Here is a 19,472-nt window from a genome sequence, read left to right as displayed (position 1 = left end):
ACGGGGCAGGGCGGAAGACTATTCTAAACAGAGCTTTGGGGAAAACTTTAGGATTTAATTAAAACATGCCTCTGTGTGGGTGTCAAATTTTATGCCTTTGTATATATTTGCTCTCCAGACAGAGGGGTCTCTGTCAAGGGGATGTTGACTGTGGGCTGGGTTTGGATGAGCCCAGCTCTCGTGCTATGGAGTTGGCTGGCAACTTCCCAGCAGTCACCTACGTCTACATAAACAGAAGCCTTAACAGGGGCTCCGCAGAAGCTAACAACAGTGAGTGCTCATTGCAAAGCCCCAGGAAGGAACAGCGGCAGCTGCATTATGACTGGACCAAAGGCATTTATTACTAAATCCTACCTTAAAAGAATTCATTAGTATCACAGATGAGAATTTTTTTTTGTAAAAGCATAACAATAACTTTCCTCTCTTTTCTCTTTCTTCCTTTTCGAAAAACAGAGAACACACTTTTTCTTAAATTTTAAGAACAACAGAGTATAGTCATTTAATTATTTTTAGTTAAGGAGTAACGATGTCTTCTACGTTTTAGATAACTATTTAATACATCAATTTATTTATTTTTCTAGCGCGGGGCTTCAACTTGGGCATGCCGGCCAAGCACTCTGCCCCGAGTTACAATCCAGCCCTAGTAAATAGTGGTTAGGTAATAAAAGTTAAAAAAAAAAAAAATCTCCTGGAGGTTCTCCGGCTCAACAGACTCTCTAGTCACTGTGGTCGGTAGTGTGCAGCATGGGAAAGATTCAGGGAGAGACAAAGAGGAGGGAGTAAAGAGGAAACAGCAGGCGAGCCATGTGTTTCTGGCAAGAAGTGACAGACAGCCAGGCCGAGAGGGGAGGGATGGACAGAGAACTCTTTCGAAAGCAGTAACCTGCCTGGGAATCTCCTAGGCAGAGTGGCTAAAGTCTGGCATGGCCAAGAGATGGCCAGGGCCAGAGATGTAGCTGGAATCATCCTCTCCTGGCCCTGTCCTGGCCATGCTCAGGGTGCAGCATCCATGGCTCTAAATGTGATGGTCGTGCTCGGTTATGGGAGAGCTGCGGAGCCCTGGCTCCCGTGGTATATACTGAGCCACTGTCCTGGTGCTGGGAACACAATGCCTACCCTGCAAGACCCAGTGCACCAAGCAGGGGTTGTGTAAGGGTGGGCCCGCTAGGGAGAGCCACGCATGTGTCCTGGGTGACAGCACTCTCATCCTAATTTCCCTTGGTGGTGGTGGTGGTAAATCTTGGAATACAGTTCTGCGACTCAAAGAGAAACGGAGCAATGACCTTCTGTTGGAAAAGGCCCTTCTTCAACAAAGCCAACAGGGTGTTCCTGAGGATGGATTCTCGAGTGCTGGAATGTCCTCCTGAGAGACTGGCTTCATGGCATGCTATGGTTAGAATGTGTTCTCTCAAAACCCTGTGTGGAAAACAGTCCCAAGTGTGGCAGTATTGGGGACAGGATGGGGACTAAGGGAGGTGGCGAGGTCATCAGGGTGTCACCCTTTTGAATGGATTAGTGTTAACTACCAATGTGCTCACGCCTGAAGTTTATCCTCTTCTTCTCTTGTCCCCTCTTGGCTCAGAAGGTGGGGGAGCATTGGGTCCCCATCAGCTGCAGCTCCTCAAGCCTGTACCTCCCAGCCTAGAGGCAACACGTTTCTGCTCATTACAAATCACTGTGGCTCTCCGCATCTGGAGCACGGACCAAACCAGAGTGGAGAGCGCTGTGAGTGCTGTCAGAGACCAGAGGGTGCGGGTGCAGGTAAACCAAGGTGGGAAGGCACCTGTATGCTTCCTGTGACTTTGGTGGCGGCTGTCATCACACCTGTGTGCACCTCAGAAGTTCTGAAGCCAGCACAGCCACAGAAAGCTAGTACCACACCACGACTCTGACCTCAGGGCTCAATACTGTGACAAGGTCTTCCCTTAGAGAGGGAAGGCATGGTGAGGTGAAGGGGTGCAGCACACAGCCTGGCTATCGGGAGGTGTGCTGGGGGGGGTTGGAAGTACCCCGATCCTCTACTCTTTCTTCTCATGTAGGAAAAAAAAATGTTCAGTAATGGTAAAGCTCAGATTATACCTTTCAATTCTGTTTTATCAAGACTGAAGGCTCGGTACACGAGGCTTTGATAAAATAGAAAAGAAGAAGAGACACTGGAATTATGAAATATCAAAGACCTGGGCAGGGCAAGAGATCTGTGTACTATGCTCTAGACACCTCCATGTGGCTATAATGTCTTCCTTCTTTTAAAAATATTCCCTGGGTTTTTAGTGGAAGTAACATGATTTGAAAGGGCAGAGTAGCCCTCCTATTTAACTATGGTTTTGGTTTCTTATGTTTTAAGTTACTCGTGGCCCAAAAATATTAAATGGAAAATTACATTATGAAGCTACTGACAACTTTTAAATTGTCACCCTGAGCATCATGACATTTTGTGCCAATCTACACAAAATGTTATCCAGCATTTCCATAGTGTGCACACTGCTCTCCCATTAGTAACTGAGCAGCCATCCTGGTATCTACTGTTGTGGTAATGTACTATATACAAGGCCCGAACCTAGCTGTGAGTTTACACAGAGACTAAGGGATATTAGAATATAGCTCCAGAAGACAAGGGGCTACTGCATGGAACTGTGGATTATTACAAGAAAACCATTCAAAGATGTTAAACAAACACCAAAAACAAAACAAAACAAAACAAAACTGGTAAAGGCTGTTGTACTGGCTGCTTCTGTGTGTCAACTTGACACAAACTGGAGCTATCACAGAGAAAGGAGCCTCAGTTGAGGAAATGCCTCCATGAGATCCAGCTGTAAGGCATTTTCTCAATTAGTGATCAAGGGTGAGAGGGCCCATTGTGGGTGGTGTCATCCCTAGGCTGGCGGTCCTGGGTTCTATAAGAAAGCAAGCTGAGTAAGCCAGGGGAATCAATCCAGTAAGCAGCACCCTCCATGGCCTCTGCATCCACTCCTGCCTCCAAGTTCCTGCCCTGAGTGAGTTCCTGTCCTGACTTCCTTTGGTGATGAACAGCAATGTGGAAGTGTGTGCTGAAGAAACCCTTTCCTCCCCAACTTGCTTCTTGGTCTTGATGTTTTGTGCAGGAATAGAAACCCTGACTAAGACAGCTGTGCTGTAAAATGAGCCCCTTGGACCACAGTATGCAACTGGTAGTCTAGAGTTGGGAGGGGACTGAGGGTCCAGTTGGTTTTGATGCTCCAGTTAGTCAAGTGATGGCACCTACTGTTATAAGCATGGGTTTCTTCTCCACTTAGGAAACAATGAATAGAATTCATGAAGCATATATCAGAAGTTATGCGAGATAAGGATATGGGTCATAATCCCAGAGGAACATTGTAGACTAAGATTAAATGAGACCCAAATCATAATACTACAAGGGGCTTTCAAAGAAGAGAAGGTATACTTTCTTTTTAAAGACTGATCCATCGATCGATCGATTGATCAATTGATCAATCTATCCATCCATCCATTCATCCATCCATCCGTCAGTGCTCTATCTGCACGTACACCTGCATGTCAGAAGAAGGCATCAGATCCCATTGCCGATGGTTGTGAGCCACCATGTGGTTTCTGAGAACTGAACTCAGGACCTCTGGAAGAAAAGCCATAGACCTTAACCACTGAGCCATCTCTCCAGCCCCAAGAGAGTATCTTATTCCTGGGAGATGCCAGGACCTGACCCTTCCTTTGAGGAAGTAATTCAGGAATAAAAATGGGGGGCGGGGGAGGTCATTTCTATAGGCCTGGTGGTCATGCCAGGAAACCTCTTGAAAAGAGTATATAAGAACAGAGTTCCAGGTATCACCCTGGAGCTTTTGTGTCATCGTCTGAGATGGCATCAAGGAACCAGAATGCTTTATAGGCACCAGGAATCTGCCCTGAGCTCCCAGGCTGGGAGACACTGCCCTTGAACCTGCAAGGCCTATCTCTGATGTTCTTCCCCGTCCTCGGATGTCATACTCCTATAACTTGGTGAAATGACAGAAAAGTCCTTCGATGTGGCAATCTTACTCTAGGACACTTGGAAGCTGGCACGTTCTGAGCATGGACGCTGTACTCTTCCTGGGCCATTAACAACTTAGGCATGTTTGGCCACAAACATGTTGGCAAGTAAGAGTTACTTCATGAGGAGGCCATCTCTACATGAAGATTCTAAGCCAGTCTTGGCCACATGCCAAGTGCTAGTCATAAAAAGTATCTTATGTGGCCTGCTCTCTCTCCTTTAAAAATTCCACATCTACATAATTTCAGAAGTAATTTGGAACAAATAAATGGTTTGGGATGGGGAGGGAGGAACAGTCCTGTGAGCCAAGTTTCAGTAGCAAGTACTTCTCGGCCAGTTGATAAACTTTCAAAAATACTTGCTGGCACGTGTATTGGAAACATTACACGCTGTGCTAACACCTCGTGGGTGAACTTTGAAAAGTGAAATGTAAAAATCTCCAAACTGTAAGGAAGCTCACAGTCCTAAACTCTTGTGCCATCAGCCGGTTTGGCGCTTAGTGATCTCATTTTTTTTTCAAGGCAACTCACGAGAGAGCTCAACGAAAACCTGCATTCCTGACACGACATATTACAAGTTACCTCTCTCCCTTAACATTCTGCTTTTTCCTCCACGCTTTGAAATTAGTTGAAATAGATTCTATTTAGGGATCAAAGAGATGGAGTCAGAGAAATAATCATTTCTTTTCGGCTGTCATCGGCACCTGGGACAGCGTTATTAAGCAGTCATTTTCTGGACAGTTTTGTGTGTGATACAGCCCTCCCTTTCATGTGAGACGAAGAGATCTGAGAGACTCTGCAATTCCAAATTGAGTGTGTCAAATCTAGGGGTGGGAGCAGGGGTCAACAGGTCAAAGTTCGAGGTCGACTCTGCCATATACTAGCTCTGTGATCTTGTGAGGGCCACTTAGCTTTTCTGTGTCAAAATGGGAGTGACAACCGCCCTCGGTAATAGATGTGTGTCTTTTGAGGAAATAATGAGAAAAGGCATGGGCCTGGCCCTGTAAACTTGTGCACCCTCTCAGGACCCCATGGTTTGCTACTCAACTTCTGATTCACAGAGGCCATCTTCTCTGCCATGGTTGAGTCCTGTGAGGGTCAAACAGTGTTTGTGAAAAGATACTAATTTTGTTCCTTGTGATGCTGGGGACTGAACCTAGATCCTAGTGCATGTTGGGAAAGTGAGCTATCAATCTTCATAAGCAACGGGGAAGCTGAAAACCGCAAAGAACAAAGATGAGGTAAGTCCTTTGGAGTCGAGGAAGGGGCCCTGAACAGTGGGTGGGGATAGGAAGCAGGTACAGAGAAGGAAAAGGATTAGGATGTAGAAGTATTAGGATGTAGAAGTATTAGGAGGTAGAAGTATTAGGATGTAGAAGTATTAGGATGTAGAAGTATTAGGATGTAGAAGTATTAGGAGGTAGAAGTATTAGGATGTAGAATATTAGGATGTAGAATATTAGGATGTAGAAGTATTAGGATGTAGAATATTAGGATGTAGAAGTATTAGGATGTAAAACTATCAGGCTTCAATGAGAAGCTGTCAACACCATCTAGGGCTAAGCAACATAATTCGATGTGGTTTGGTAGCACTGAGTCAGTATGTCAGAGGACCAGGGCAAAGTCCAAACCAGCCAAGGTTCTCATATACCAGAGAGGGTATATCTAGCTCCAACCCATCTTTCTAAAGGTGGAGAAGTGGGGTTGTGGCGAGGGAAGGGAGGTGCCGAGGCTGGGCCTGGGGGGAGAGAGGTGCTGAGGCTGGGTCTGGGGAAGGGAGACACTGAAGGAAGCTGAGAAGAATTCCCATCTTACTGTCTCCCAGGAAAGAACAGGTCACCAATCAGAAAGTCAGAACAAGAGGCTGGCTACTTTTAAGGGTGATAAATACAGTGGCAGATGCAGAAGAGTTTGGCCAGTTAGGGGTAAGGTTCAAATGCACCCATTTCTCAAAGGCAAAGAAAATGGGCTTTAACATTAAAGAACAGAGGATTTACCATCAGAGAACAAGTGGAGGGAAGGCAGAGGAGACAGCCTGCTAGAGAAGCCACTGACATACATACATAAATAAACAAACAAACAAATAAACAAATAAATAGGCTGTCACTTGGCTGTGACCTTTCCCAGTGGTAATTCTCTTGAGGGTACTGTTACTAGGCTTGACAAATATTTGCCACAGGAGTCATTACATGAATGAATACCACAATGAAATTTTTTAAGGCCTCAATTCTTTGTTTAAACATTCCGATTTCTTCCTCAGGGATACCCAGAATTTATGCAACTAATTATTTCTAAAATAATGTCACTTCTGCTAAATAAACATATCTCCTTTTTTACCCCTCCTTAAATAGGAATTAAGCATTTAAGTGCTCTCAAGGGTTATTCCTGAAAGACATCTTCTGCGTGCTAGCAAATGAACCCAAGGCTAATAAGATATATGGTAATTATAACACGCCTGGCCGGGAGACGTTCCTGTGTGTGTAAATATTTCATGCATCCAGCACCATGAGATGCTACCTGCGGAGAAATTACTGTCTCCATAAGCCCTAGGGAAACTCAGCCACTTCCCATTAGTCAGCTCCTCCTGTACCTAGAATGTTTCAGGAGACCAGACTCCATTAAAAGGGAAAACAGACCTGAACAACAGACATTAACACTATTCTACTAAAAGGAAACATTACTGAGCTCTGAGATCCAATGTGGCCGGCCATCAAAAGGCTTACCTCAGTGGCCTGTTGGGGCAGAGGCTGCTAGTCTAAAAGGAAACAGGATTACATCCAGTGAGCACATGAATAGAGTCCACTTTACCTCGTTCTCTGGGGTGGGAGATGGCGTTACAGAGCTAAGTGACCCTTTCCTAGAACCATGGAGATCCGCTGGGATAGAGACGGGCCGTTCCCACTGAGTCGTCCCTGTTGGGATGTGCCAGTAATAGGTCCCAGCAATGTCACTGACTCTTTTCCAGCCAGGCGGCAAATCCGGATCTGTCTGAAATGAGTGATCACTCCAGATATCTGCTGGGAGATGGGAAAAGGAGAGAGAGAGAGAGAAAACTCTATTAGAAGAGAAAAAGAAAGCTTCCAACAGCCACGTAGAAATGTCTGCACTGAACTGAGAAGAACCTACCTATACAAAGTGTGGTAAAAGGGACAATGGAGAGTGGGACAGAAGGCCCTGAAAAAGCTGGTTGCTATCTCTGAAGACAGGCATAAAGACCTCATTCTCAAGTCACTCCATACCCCCAAGTACCTCAAGCGAAAGCTCCATGAATCATAGCCCGATGTGAAGGCAAATTCCACGTGTTTACCTACAGAGTCTGCAGGTCCCGTTGCCAATCGGGAAGACTGACTGGCACTGCACAGCCTTCCTGGCCGTCAGTCTAGGTTTCTGCAACCACTTTCTATAGATAAAGCACCGTGTTTGCATCTAGACACCCACAGAGGAGCAGTGTCTTTGTCAGGACTCCAGAACTAGGCATTGCACACTTTTAGGAAAAGCAAACAGAAATAAATAGTTCTGAAATTCAACAAAAGACCAGACTGGCTTCAAAACTGGGCCAGTAATGTAAACACACGGAAGAAAGTGGGAGTGAGAGGCTATACAGACTGGCAGAGAGTGTGGCAAACGGGCGAGCATCTGCAGAGTCCAAAGACATTCAAATCCAATCAACAGCCCTTAGTCAATGTAGGTGCCACATAAAATTAACCCTCTGGACAATTTCTCCGTTTACTAAGGGATTATTTGCTTTAAAACATTTTTCTTCCTATCCTTGAGTTGAACATATTAAAGGGATAAACACACACACACACACACACACACACACACACACACACACACACACGAGAAAAGAAGTAGGGTGAGAATTACAGAGATGGAAGGGTCATGAAGTCACACAGTAACTGTGTCCGTGTGGGCCACCTGGACTTGAACACTGCTCTATTCTGAGGGTCAGAGCCTTTTCTACAGAGCTGTACACAAAGCCAGAATTTATTGCATTTCCAGTGAGAACACATGGGCCTTGTTCAATCCAACGTTGTATAATGTGGGCACACATTGCCGAAGCTGCTATAGATGGGACAGAAGAGAAGGAGAAGCCAGACAAAGGAGCTGGGCAAGCCCGTGGGCACAGACATGCACCCACACTGTTGTTGGGGCCCCAGCACTCTTCATTTAAGCTTGCCAGAGGCAAAACTGCCACAAGTTCAAATTATGGTGGAGACACGGCCTTCTACACAGGAAATTAAGCATGAGTATGTAATTCCAAGTTAACACAGTTTGCAGCAACAACTCTAACCAAATGTTTTTATATTCCCCATTCATGCCCCGCTTTTGGAGGTAAATGGGTTGTTTCTGATAGCCTTTTGTTTTTAGCATCTCAACTGGGGAAGGGAAAGTAAAACGCAAAGGACTTGCATTGGAGAAATCTGGAGTATGCGAGTGCCCTTGTAGGGTCTCACTCTATGGATCCCAGACAAAAGGGTCTGGGGTTAAAATAGGAAAGGGATGCAAAGGTACCTGTGCTACCTCTGTGGTTTATGACATCTGTACATTTATATTTGAGAGTGAGGAACAGCCATGGACACCATCAGAATATGAATTCATGTCAGACCAAGGACAGAGAGCAAGGTCTGTGGCTTTTAAGCCATGTTGTTGCCTACAGTGAGTGAGGAAAGTTTTGCACCAGATAGCAGGAACTGACTTGTTCCATGCTGAACCAAACACACCACATTTTTACCTGGTTTGTATTCTAAATTGCTGCTGAGATTGACTTGGAAAAGTACTTCAAAGGGGGGCTTATCCTGTTGGTAAAAGGAGATGACAATGACGATGGTGGAAGATGTGGCAAAGCTCCAATACTCACAGCATCCTGTCAAGAAGCATCCCAAACTAGTGTAAGGGGTAAGCACTAGGAGGGCAGAGGACATCATGTCTTGTCCATTAGCTTCTTTCCCCCAGCCCCAAACAGGAACTCAGTAGTGGATGGATGGATGAATGGAAGAATGGATGATGTTTGGATGGAGGGATGATGTTTGGGTGGGTAGATGGATGATGGATGGATGTTTGGATGGATGATAAATGGATGAATGGATGAATGGAAAGATTGATGGATAGATGGATGGATGCATTAATAAGGCAGAAGAAATTAATGAATGAATTTCCTGTCTATTTCCTTCAATGGCATGTTTGACTGTCCTCACAGGTAACAGAGACAGAGTTAGTCGTCTACATCAGTGTCTGAAGTTCCACATTTGTGAATGAAAGGAAATGGGAGGTCACACACACTTTGACAGATCTTCTGGGAGGTCTGAGATCACAACGGGAAGTCCTTAGTCTCCAGTGACAATCTCCTAAAAGACGTCTGTATCAGAGAAATTGTTGTGGGTGGGGCATATGCCATGGTAATCTTGGGTGTTTGAGCCAGCATTGGAATGCAAAAGTGGGAACATAACTGGAACTAAGACCAACTGTGGGGTGTCAATGAAAGACAGGTACGAGAGGGAGACTGGCAGAACAGACCAAACATCGCCAGAGTACTTTCAGTATCTCAGTTCTCAGCATAACATTCTTACAAAGCCATCAACTTGACAAACAATAAAAAGCACTACACCAAGGGCAGGCAGGTCAAACACTAAGAACTTGCATACATTATATGTACTTGTATACATCGGTGGGGAATTGGATTATGAGCACACTGAAAACAGAAGAGTATCATTAATTAACAAAGAAGTTGCTGCGTCATGCCACTGCTGGGCTCTCTGAATTGTTCTTGAAGTCCTACATCTCGGCCCGGCAATTCCACACCTGGTATGTGTCCGAGAGAACCACACATGTGTATTAGGTATTCAGACCGCAGTAGCAACGTTACAATGGCCCCAGGCTCAAAACAACTCAGACCTCCTCCAATAGAAGAATGAAAAAATTACAGCAGAATAAGCAAATAACAGAAATGAGCTAAATACAGCTGCATACAACAGTACAAAGTTCACCACATGTCACGGAGGAAAAGGAAGAAGACAAAAGATACCATATTCACTACATTTCCATTCAGATAAAGTCAGCCATTAATTATTTAGTGATAGACGTAAATGGTTTAAACTGTCAAGAATTGCAAACACACAGTGATCACATACAAAAAAATACAGGCTACTGAACAGCCAAGAACGATGGGAGTGCGGGGCGTTGGTTTTGATTAGAGAAAGGTACACCTCAGTCATTCCATAGTCTAAAATTTCTATTGGTGGTAGCATGGAGGCTCCCTTTATAAGTATCTATTAATATGTATGCTTACTCAATATCTCTGAATGTATATTTTTCACAGCTGAAAAAAAAAGAGGCTGGAGAGATGGCTCAGCTGGTAAAGTGTTTGCCAACCAAGCACGATCCAAAGCAGGAACATATAAAGTGGTTGTAGCAGTGTGTGTGTACAATCTCACCACACACACACACACACACACATACACACACACACACACACACACACACACACAAAATGTTAGCCATGTCAGAATATTTTCAATGCCTACAGGGACGATCCACCCCCACAACCCATCCACCCACCCCCAAAAAAACCCACAAGGGGTTCACTCAAGACTCTCGATGGCTCAAGTGAATAGAAGCAATCCAAAGAGCCCAGGTGATGAAGTTATACAGCCTGGCCTGTGGTGGAGTGAGAATGCCCTAGGGGAGCCTCTTACTGGCTAAGCCATTCGCTATATGACTGGGCCTGATCAAACCGGACAGCTTCTTAAAACTTCAGAACAGAACAGGACACATGACCATGAGCCTCTATTGTTCCCAGGATATATCTATCTGTATCTGTATCTCTATATCTATACACTTCAGGAAGCTAGTAATTACCCAATTCACGAAAGTGCCCCCACTACAGTACAAAGAAAATGCCCAATATGGAAATCATGGGGCTATATGGCCACCATGGTTCCAAGAATAAGGATAATATTAAGATAATCCCCTTGTGACTTTTCACTGGAGAAATCACTCCAGTTCACTCCAGCAAGGGCAGCCTGAGACACCAGACCCTCTCACTTGCTCTACTTGTCTTCTTCTTTAGCAAGATACTCTCTTGTCTTTCAAATGCTTGTCTGTCTTGGTCTCTATTGCCGCCCGCCGCCAATGAGAAAGATCACTTCACTGCGTTTAAAACCAATTTGCCCGGTTTAAGGCACAATCCAGGCAGGGCTACACTCGGCTTAAGCCTCTCTCAGACACAAATAAAGAGAGTTGCTTTTTCCATTTTTTTAGTTTCCTCTTCCTGTGATCTGCAGACTCCGTAGGTGAAAAAAAAAAAAAAATCAGGCACTTTCCACTGCATAAAACATGAGCTGGCTGCATTTAATGTTCAAGGCAATGCCAGCTAGAAGGCAAGGCCAGATCCCGGCCTTTAGGCATTATGGCTGTGATGTTAGAGATGCTAAGAAGATTTACAACGATACTGAGGCTGGCTGGGTGTGGACCGTGTGCCCTTTACCGCAGGGGCTCAGGATGTGTGCATGGCTCAGGCTGCCCTGAGATGAAGGCAGAATTGTTATCCAATTCTAAAGCTTGCAGAGGACAGTAGATGGATTTAAACCAAGGAAATAAAGTATATCCTGATTTAGAACAGGATCAATTTTTCAGAGACCTGGAAAAAAAAACCCCACCAGTATTGACAGCATGGGGAGGAGGGTAATAAAACAAAAGGATCTGAAAAAAGAAGTAACAGTACAGGTGGAGATCAGGAGACAGGTAGCCCACTGACCACGGTCAAGAATTGAATAATAACACCAAGATTCTCTGTGGATGCCTGGCCTGGAGCCCCCATCACCCAGCACTCTGCATCCACGGACATGAATGCTCTTCTAGTGCAGGTCCCCTTTAAATGCCTGCCTCCCAAATCCAGCCTGGCCATTCAGGCTACCACATCCTGCCAGACACTAAGCAGGATCCCACCCTCCCGACAAGCCAGGAAACTGATGCCTGTGATACCTCTCTTCTTTCCCTCCCACGGAGCTTGTACCTAAGATGCTTTCTCCCAGTTCCTCGGTTCCTGTCATCACAGAAGCTCACTGAAGGCTGTCACATGCTGAGAGGAGATGCTTTCAGCCAAGAGCTGAAAAGTCAGAGGTCTCTTTTCAGAAAGAGTCCATGGTCCTCCCTTGCCTGCATTTTATTACCATTTCTTTTCTTTTTTCTCTTCTTTTCTTTTCTTTTTTTAAAGCAACAGGAAACAGGAAGTGGAAGTCAGAGAGTAAAAAATAGCAAGGCTGATGGCCCCACAAAGTCCCTCTTGGGCCAAAAGCAATATGCTTGGCAGGAGAACAAGAAGCCCATTTATGAGCAGCAAAGACCCACCCATTCCCCCCACCTCAGGCACCAGCACTCACTCCTAGCCCCACGTGGCTCTACCTGGCTCCCTCTTAGATCTGGTGAACTGGAGGGACCTACAGGTCTAGGAACACACTTGTCTCTAATCCTCCTCTCCCAGGCTCTCTTACAGGAACCCAGGGGTCAAAGACAAACAAATTGGCGTGAGAAATCCTCTCCAGATAGAGGACAGAGGAAGCATGAATGGGAGTTTATATTTAGCAAGATCTGCACTGGGAGCACAGCCTACTTCCCCGAGGTCTTAGAATGACATCTGCTAGCACTGTGTGACTAGTGCATCCAGTGTCTGTGGTGGTGAGGGGAGATGTATGAGAGTATTCCACAAGCATTTCTCATCCAGCCTGAGTCAGCCTATGCATTGGTGCAGCACACATGCAATTATGATAGACAGGGTGCTGCCCACTGATGGAAGCCAGACTCCTCAAACATCCAGGTTACCTGGTGGCCTAGGGCTAGGCCCAGAGTTTCTGGCTCAAGAGGGAGTTGGCCCATGAGTTTGCATCTCTAACAGTCGTCTCCTTGGTTATTCCAGAATATTGAGAGTCACTGGCCTAAGAAGCTGAAAAGGGCAGTCATTACTTTCTATCAAATGTGCTGTGCTGGCTGGACTGTGTCAATCTGATACATGCTAGAGTTATTTGGGAAGAGGAAACTTCAACTGAGAAAATGTCCTTATCACATTGGCCTGTGTGCAAACCTGAGAAGCATTTTCTTGATTAATGTTTGATGTGGGAAGGCCAGTTTGCTGCAGATGTGGCCACCTCTGGGCGAGTGGTCCTGGATGTTATAAGAAAGTAGGCTGAGCCAGCCAGGAGGAACAAGCCAGGAAACATTACTTCTCCATGGCCTCTGCTCCTTCAAGTTCCTGTCCTGACTTCTAAGACAATAGACTGTTAGATGAAGTATAAGAAAAAATAAACCTGTTGCCTTCAGTCATGATATTTATTACAGCAATAAGAACCCTAACTAAGGGATGTTCTGTAACCACTGGCCACATGTGACACACACACACACACACACACACACACACACACACACACACACACACTCTTAAAAGCCATCTTTCTGTTCATTCTTTAGCATCAAGGGCTTCCTATCAACATCAGAAGGGAAAGGAGCACACAGCCATGAATAAGATTGCAAACCGAGAAACAGGATCTACTGTGTGGGAGAACTGGGTGAGTTCTCTGAACAGGGGGTCTGCCATGTCTCAGAGGAAGCCGATCCTTCTGAACCTGGAAGGGTGAGTGTTCTGGCAGATGAAAAAGCAAATGCAAAGGGCAGGCGACTGGAAAAAAACCAGCTATGCCACCATTGCAGGAAAGTCACTCTGTGGGGTGAGAGGGTTCTGATAAAAACCCCACTGGTTAAGCATTTACTCTTTACGCAAAGGAAAAATCTGAAGGTCATCGTTTATGTTTTCAAAGAGCAGAAGAACAAGTTATTCGATGCTCTCATTCTTAGAGAAGAAAAAACAACATCTTTTCCTAAGGTCTTGGTTGTAACCTTTGCCATTCTCTCCTTTAAGTTATTCCTGATTGAGCCAGATACTTCAGTCTAAACTGCAACATTTTAATTTAGCTTTCAAAGTGTTTCCTGTTGCTTTCAGACAGGGTCCCATGCAGCTCAGGATGGCCAAGAGCTGGCCGAGACCAAGGATGAGCCACAACTCCAGATTCTCTTGCTGCCCCTTCTGGATGACTGGGGTTGAGGTCTATGTACCAGAACTACAGTTTATAGCAGAGCTGGGAATTCAACCCAATGCAGCGGGCGTCCAGCTGCTGTACCCACTGCCAGCCCTGCTGCCAGGCCATGCTTACTGATTGGTTTTTCTCATTCCACACCAGCGGCAGGCACCAGCACCCCATTCTTTCAGGGCAGACAGATCTGGAGGCATGTTAAACAGAGTCAGCTTTCTCCTCTATTGTTCTGTCAGGGTCTCCAGTGCATTTTTCTCTTGGGGCTGTATCCAGGCTGGTCTACGACACCAATGAAGACACGACACTAGCTAGCTAGTGCAAGGGATGCCTTGGCCAAGCCCAAAGTCACCATCACTGTAATGTGGAGCACACTAGGGTTTGACCTGTGCTAAATATTAGGATAAACGATGGCTCTAGAGAATCTTGGGAGTGCAAGCAAAATTTGGCAACAGTACCAGTCTTTTTGCCATGGTCTTTAAAATCAAAACCTACACGTGGGGACGTTACAGCACTGCACTCTTTAAAATTAAAATGTATCTATTACGTATCTGATGTACAAGGTACTGCCCACCCACTCTTCCACAGCAAGCCATTACCTTGTAAGTGCTGTACCCCATCCCGTCCCATCTGACTCCACAAAACTTGGCCAGCGCAGAGATGGAGCAAATATTATTCCTATTTTCTCAGTAAGGAAACAGACTTTCCCAATGATAAGGAACTTGCTCACAGTTTATCTAGGTCTCCAGCTAGGAAAACTTCAGTGTGGAACCTACTCTGTGTGCTGAGTGTATTTTAAAGATGAGTACTGGGCGCCACTGTTCAGGAACACTGAGGAAGCTGTTCAGGCTGGTGGGGGTTTAACGGATAACCTTTAACATTTGATGCAAAGAGTGAGCTTTAGTGTACGATCTGAGAGGAGCACATGAAGAAAGGCTTTCTGAGAAGAAGGTTTAAAACATACAGAGATCAAAGTGGAGGTTTTAAAGTCTTTTCTGAGTTTTAGTTTTTTTTAAAAATAAAAACATAAACAAATAAAAAACCAGAATCTTCAGTAGGTGATACCCTGGCTGTCCTTGAACTCACAGACATCTGCTTGCTCCCACTTCTGAGTGCTGAGAATGGAGGTGAGTAATGGATTTAAATGCATGTGCACCAACCTTGCTCTTTTCGGAGATATTTATTCCCCACCCCAATAGGATAAAAGCATAAAGTAGTCCAATTAATAAAATAATGAGAGAATAGAGAAATTGAGAAGAAATTTAAACACCCCCCCTCCCTTGCCTCTCCTCCCTTCTTCTCCCTAGGCCCCACCTCCTTACTTTTTTATTTTTTTCTTCACAAGTGGTCTTGTGGTTATTACACAATCTGGGCTCCGACTCGTGATGAATTGTTTTCTTTTTTTCTTATTTTTTAGACAGGTTCTCACTATGCAGCCCTGGCTGGCCTGGAATTCACTTTGTAGACCAGGCTGGACTTGAAACCCTAAAGATCCACCTGCCCCTGCCTCTTGAGTATTAGGATTAAAGGTATATCACCACCATTCCTGGCGATATGAATTTTAATTTCTTCCTCAAAAACTTCACAAAGTCTTACTTATTTAGTGAAAGAGGTTCCTCAAAAAAGAACCATTTTCCTTCCCACCAAACTAACAAGGAAGTTAGTGTATAGGACATAGTCCAGCTGTAGAAAGGCAGCAACTGACAGTGAAGGCTGTACATTGTATCTGGGTTGTTTTGTTTTATAATCACACTATATAGTGAGTTAATTACGTATAATTTAATATACATATTAAATTACATACATATATATATAATATATACAGACAATGAAATGTGTTTATCCATCTCTAATTTCCTCCTCCACAGCAATATAAATTTTGGTTGGACAAATGACCACTATATTTTCCAGCATCCCTTGCAGCTAGGAAACATTCTCAAGGTACAGAGCTGAGGAATTACATGACAATTTCTAAGAGCTTGCCTTAAAAGGGATCTGGCAGGCACACGTTTCTTGCTGCCTAGACCAGCACTATTGCTTTGAACCATAAAAACAGATTATCCCTGAGGATAGTAGATTGGGAGAGCAGAAGAAGAAATGGTTTGTGAAGTCTTTGGGAGCAAAGCCATCCTATTAACAGAATGGTACTTCTAAATTGCTATATGAAAGGGGAACACACTTCTATTATAAAAGTCCCAGTTATCTTAGAGCTCTGGATTATTAGCTGCAGATCCTCACTCATCTAAGAGCAAGAAAGTGAATAGCAATCCTCTCACTGAGGCAAGACTCAACTCCCAAGAGGTCTGCCTTGTGCTCTCATTGGCAAACCCAGGCCTGCAGCCATCTAAATTACTCTCTTTCATCCTGTCTTGCGGAGTTTTAAAGTGCGGAGCTGCTGGAACACAGCTTTCTAAGTTACCACTCATCCCTCCTCCACACTCCCCGAGTCCCAGCACTTTACCCTTACTCCCAAACACTGCCAAACATCACAAGTGTAGGCAACAGGTGGCCCTAGCTTGTCACAACGCTTAAGAAGTGTACACGGGGGGGGGGGGGGGGGGGGGCCTGGGGATTTAGCTCAGTGGTAGAGCGCTTACCTAGGAAGCCTAAGGCCCTGGGTTCGGTCCCCAGTGCCGAAAAAAAGAACTAAAAAAAAAAAAAAAAAAGAAGAAGAAGTGTACACGGGATTCAACTAAAACCAAGCAACAGCCATCCATCCTTTTCATTCAATGATTTTAATTCTTTAATCTGCATCTCTTCTCCCAGAATGCACAGCCCTAGATCAAGAGAGAAAAGTCGAGATTCTCCAGGGAAAAATGGAAAGCAACAGCTTGGCTTCTCTTTGCCAGCAATCAAAGCATGGCGCGGAGAGCGCCACATTCTCTCAGAGATGCTGCGCTACTGGCAGAAAAGAGGCAGGGGTATTTGTGGATCCCATCTGCCAGGAATGCACGTGTGGAAAGTGTCATTTTTTTTAAAAGCTCAAAATAGAATATAGTACAATACAATATAAGGCAACTGAACCAAAATTCCAGGAAGCGACAAACTGGAATGATGATGCTCAAGACTGTCATATGACACATTTGTGCTCCGAGTTTATAAGAACTTTTTCTCTTCTGTATAGATTAGGATATGGAGCTAGTTAGGGCTTAAATCACAAATCCTTAAAGTAAAAAGTTAAAAGCAGATCTGAAGCCCTTAATGAAAAGCCCACATTTGCTCTGCTCCAAACCTGCCTCGCACTCTGAAGATTAGCCAACGCAGGTAGCAACGGCTCATATTTCAATTTTGGAAATTCCAGGGGATGTCGAAATGACATCTAGGTGAATGAAAGCCATGGTGGAAGAGGAGGATCCTCAGGGGAAAAGGAGCTTAGAAAGAGAAATGGGAAAGAGGCTGGGAGGGACACGCGGTGCCTGCTGGATCCGAGTCCCACTTGGCTGTGATGGCCCAGAGGGACCAGAATCCCTGCTTGCTGTTTTCTCCCCACCCACAGATGTACTGGTAAACCCACCAGGCGTCAGATTCCAGCCAATATGCTAAAATTATACTTCTACCAGAAAAATGTTCCTGAGGTGGGCGCTAAGAGATTTCTCATCTTCAGGGTCTCTGGGAGGGATTCTAAATTTACTGCTGCAGGAATAGTTGTGGGCCCTTTTTTCTTTCTCATCCCAGAATATCATCCTTTTCCATGTAAAGACTGATTTATACAAGGTTCTGTCCTGAATCTGCTCCACTTTTTCCCTTTCGAGACGTCTGGATAACGAGCATCCATTTATAAATGGCGGCCTGCATGCCCTTGAATGCAGGTGTGCCCTAAGCGTCCGCCGCTTCAATGCTCTCTCCATTACTTTCTCTAGGAACGACATCCCTATGAAGAAAGAGAAGACAGCTTGTCACACAGAAATATCCTAATGTCTCAGGAGTGGAGACTAAGTGACATTCTTTGGAAGCAAATAAAGGAGATGCTGTTTCAGAGCCTTTCGTGTGGCAGACAAAACAGGGCAACGTCAGTGGGGACCCAGCATCTGGTGATGCACAGAGCTTTGCCCTCCACACTGTGTGCTTCCTTCCTCAGAGAAACAAGCCCTGTGTCTTGCTGTGCTACAGATGAGCTGTGATAAACGAACAGAGCGCAGTTTTAGCTTCCCTTTAGAAGATTACAGTTCAAAGCACCCAACCACGTGGCCAGGAACACAAAAGAGTCAGAAAATACAACTTCCTTGTTGTTAACTCCCTCTGAGGGAATAGGCAGTATAAACCACTTTTAAAAACAGGAGTTTATTTTAGTATAAATTTTCTTTTCTTTTTTCCCCCACCCCCGATATAAAGAGATACCTGTTTAACAATCCCCTTTCTGCCTCAATGACTAACTCATTTTAAAAACTACTTTTTACTTTGCTGACAGAGTGAGAACTGTAAAGTTCTTTCTGCAGATAAAGACTATATCTAATCTGCACTTGGCCCAGATTTCACCAGGTCACTCTGTGAAGCCTTTATCCCTCTCTTGTGGCCTTTGGGTCTGTAGAGGAACATATGAGAATTAAGTTGGTAAGCTACCGCTATATGGTAGTTTGAATCAAAATGACCCCCATAGGCTCATAGGGTATGCATTATTGGAAAGAATTAGGCCGTGGACTTGTTGGAGTAGGTATGACCTTGTTGCAAGGAGTGTGTCACTGGGGGAAGGCTTCGACGATTCAGATGTTCAAGCCAGGCCCAGTGTCACTCTCTCTTCCTGTTGCCTGTAGATCCAGATGTTGAACTCTTGGCTTTTCAGGACCACATCTGCCTATGTGTCACCATGCTTTCTGCCTTGATTATAACAAACCAAACCTCTGAAATGTAAGCCAGCTCCAGTTCAATACCCTGCTTTGTAAGAGTTGCTACACTCCTAGTGTCTCCTTACAGCAACTGAAACCCTAACTGAAACACCATTAAGGAAGGAAGGAAGGAAGGAAGGAAGGAAGGAAGGAAGGAAGGAAGGAAGGAAGGAAACAAAACCGGATTCACCCATCTATCAGAACAATTTAATTTGACCAGCAACAGCACTGCTGTATTCTCACTGAGGAAAAAAAAGATACACAATTACTTCTATACATTTATGAATTAAAATATATCTTATTTTCTTCTCTAAAGAAAAATGTAAAGTATTTATCCCCTACTGATATATCTATAGGGACTGAGCAGTCTCAAGCATATTTGTCACACACCTGTGCATCCATTCAGTTCCATAGAGCATATGTGTTAGGGTATTCCTAGAAAACTGAACCCACTAGAGCCCATCAATTAATTATACAAAGGGAAAATACACTGCAGAGGCGTCAAACCCTGCAGTAGTACCATGTAGCAGTTGAACCCATGCATTGCATG

The 19,472-nt window shown here is 44.7% G+C and overlaps 1 protein-coding gene across 48 annotated transcripts in view; it reads right to left on the bottom strand.

Moving 5' to 3' along the window:
* Apbb2 (amyloid beta precursor protein binding family B member 2) overlaps positions 1-19,472 on the bottom strand; it is a 382,955-nt gene that overhangs the window by 98,145 nt on the left and 265,338 nt on the right. For 22 of the 48 annotated variants that reach the window (XR_015636597.1, XR_015636595.1, XR_015636594.1 and 19 more), the window contains 1 exon segment: positions 6,829-7,034. Coding sequence is in view for 31 of the 48 variants with exons in the window: in XM_087583042.1 (XP_087439168.1) it covers positions 6,829-7,034 (206 nt within the window). In the remaining 17 variants the exon portion in view is untranslated. 48 annotated transcript variants of the gene reach the window in all.

Source organism: Rattus norvegicus, chromosome 14, assembly GCF_021556685.1.
Source record: "Rattus norvegicus strain SHRSP/BbbUtx chromosome 14, alternate assembly SHRSP_T2T, whole genome shotgun sequence".
NCBI classification, from domain to species: domain Eukaryota; kingdom Metazoa; phylum Chordata; class Mammalia; order Rodentia; family Muridae; genus Rattus; species Rattus norvegicus.
The sequence above is the reverse complement of the archived record's forward strand: the minus strand, read 5'-3'. Positions and strand labels throughout refer to the sequence as shown.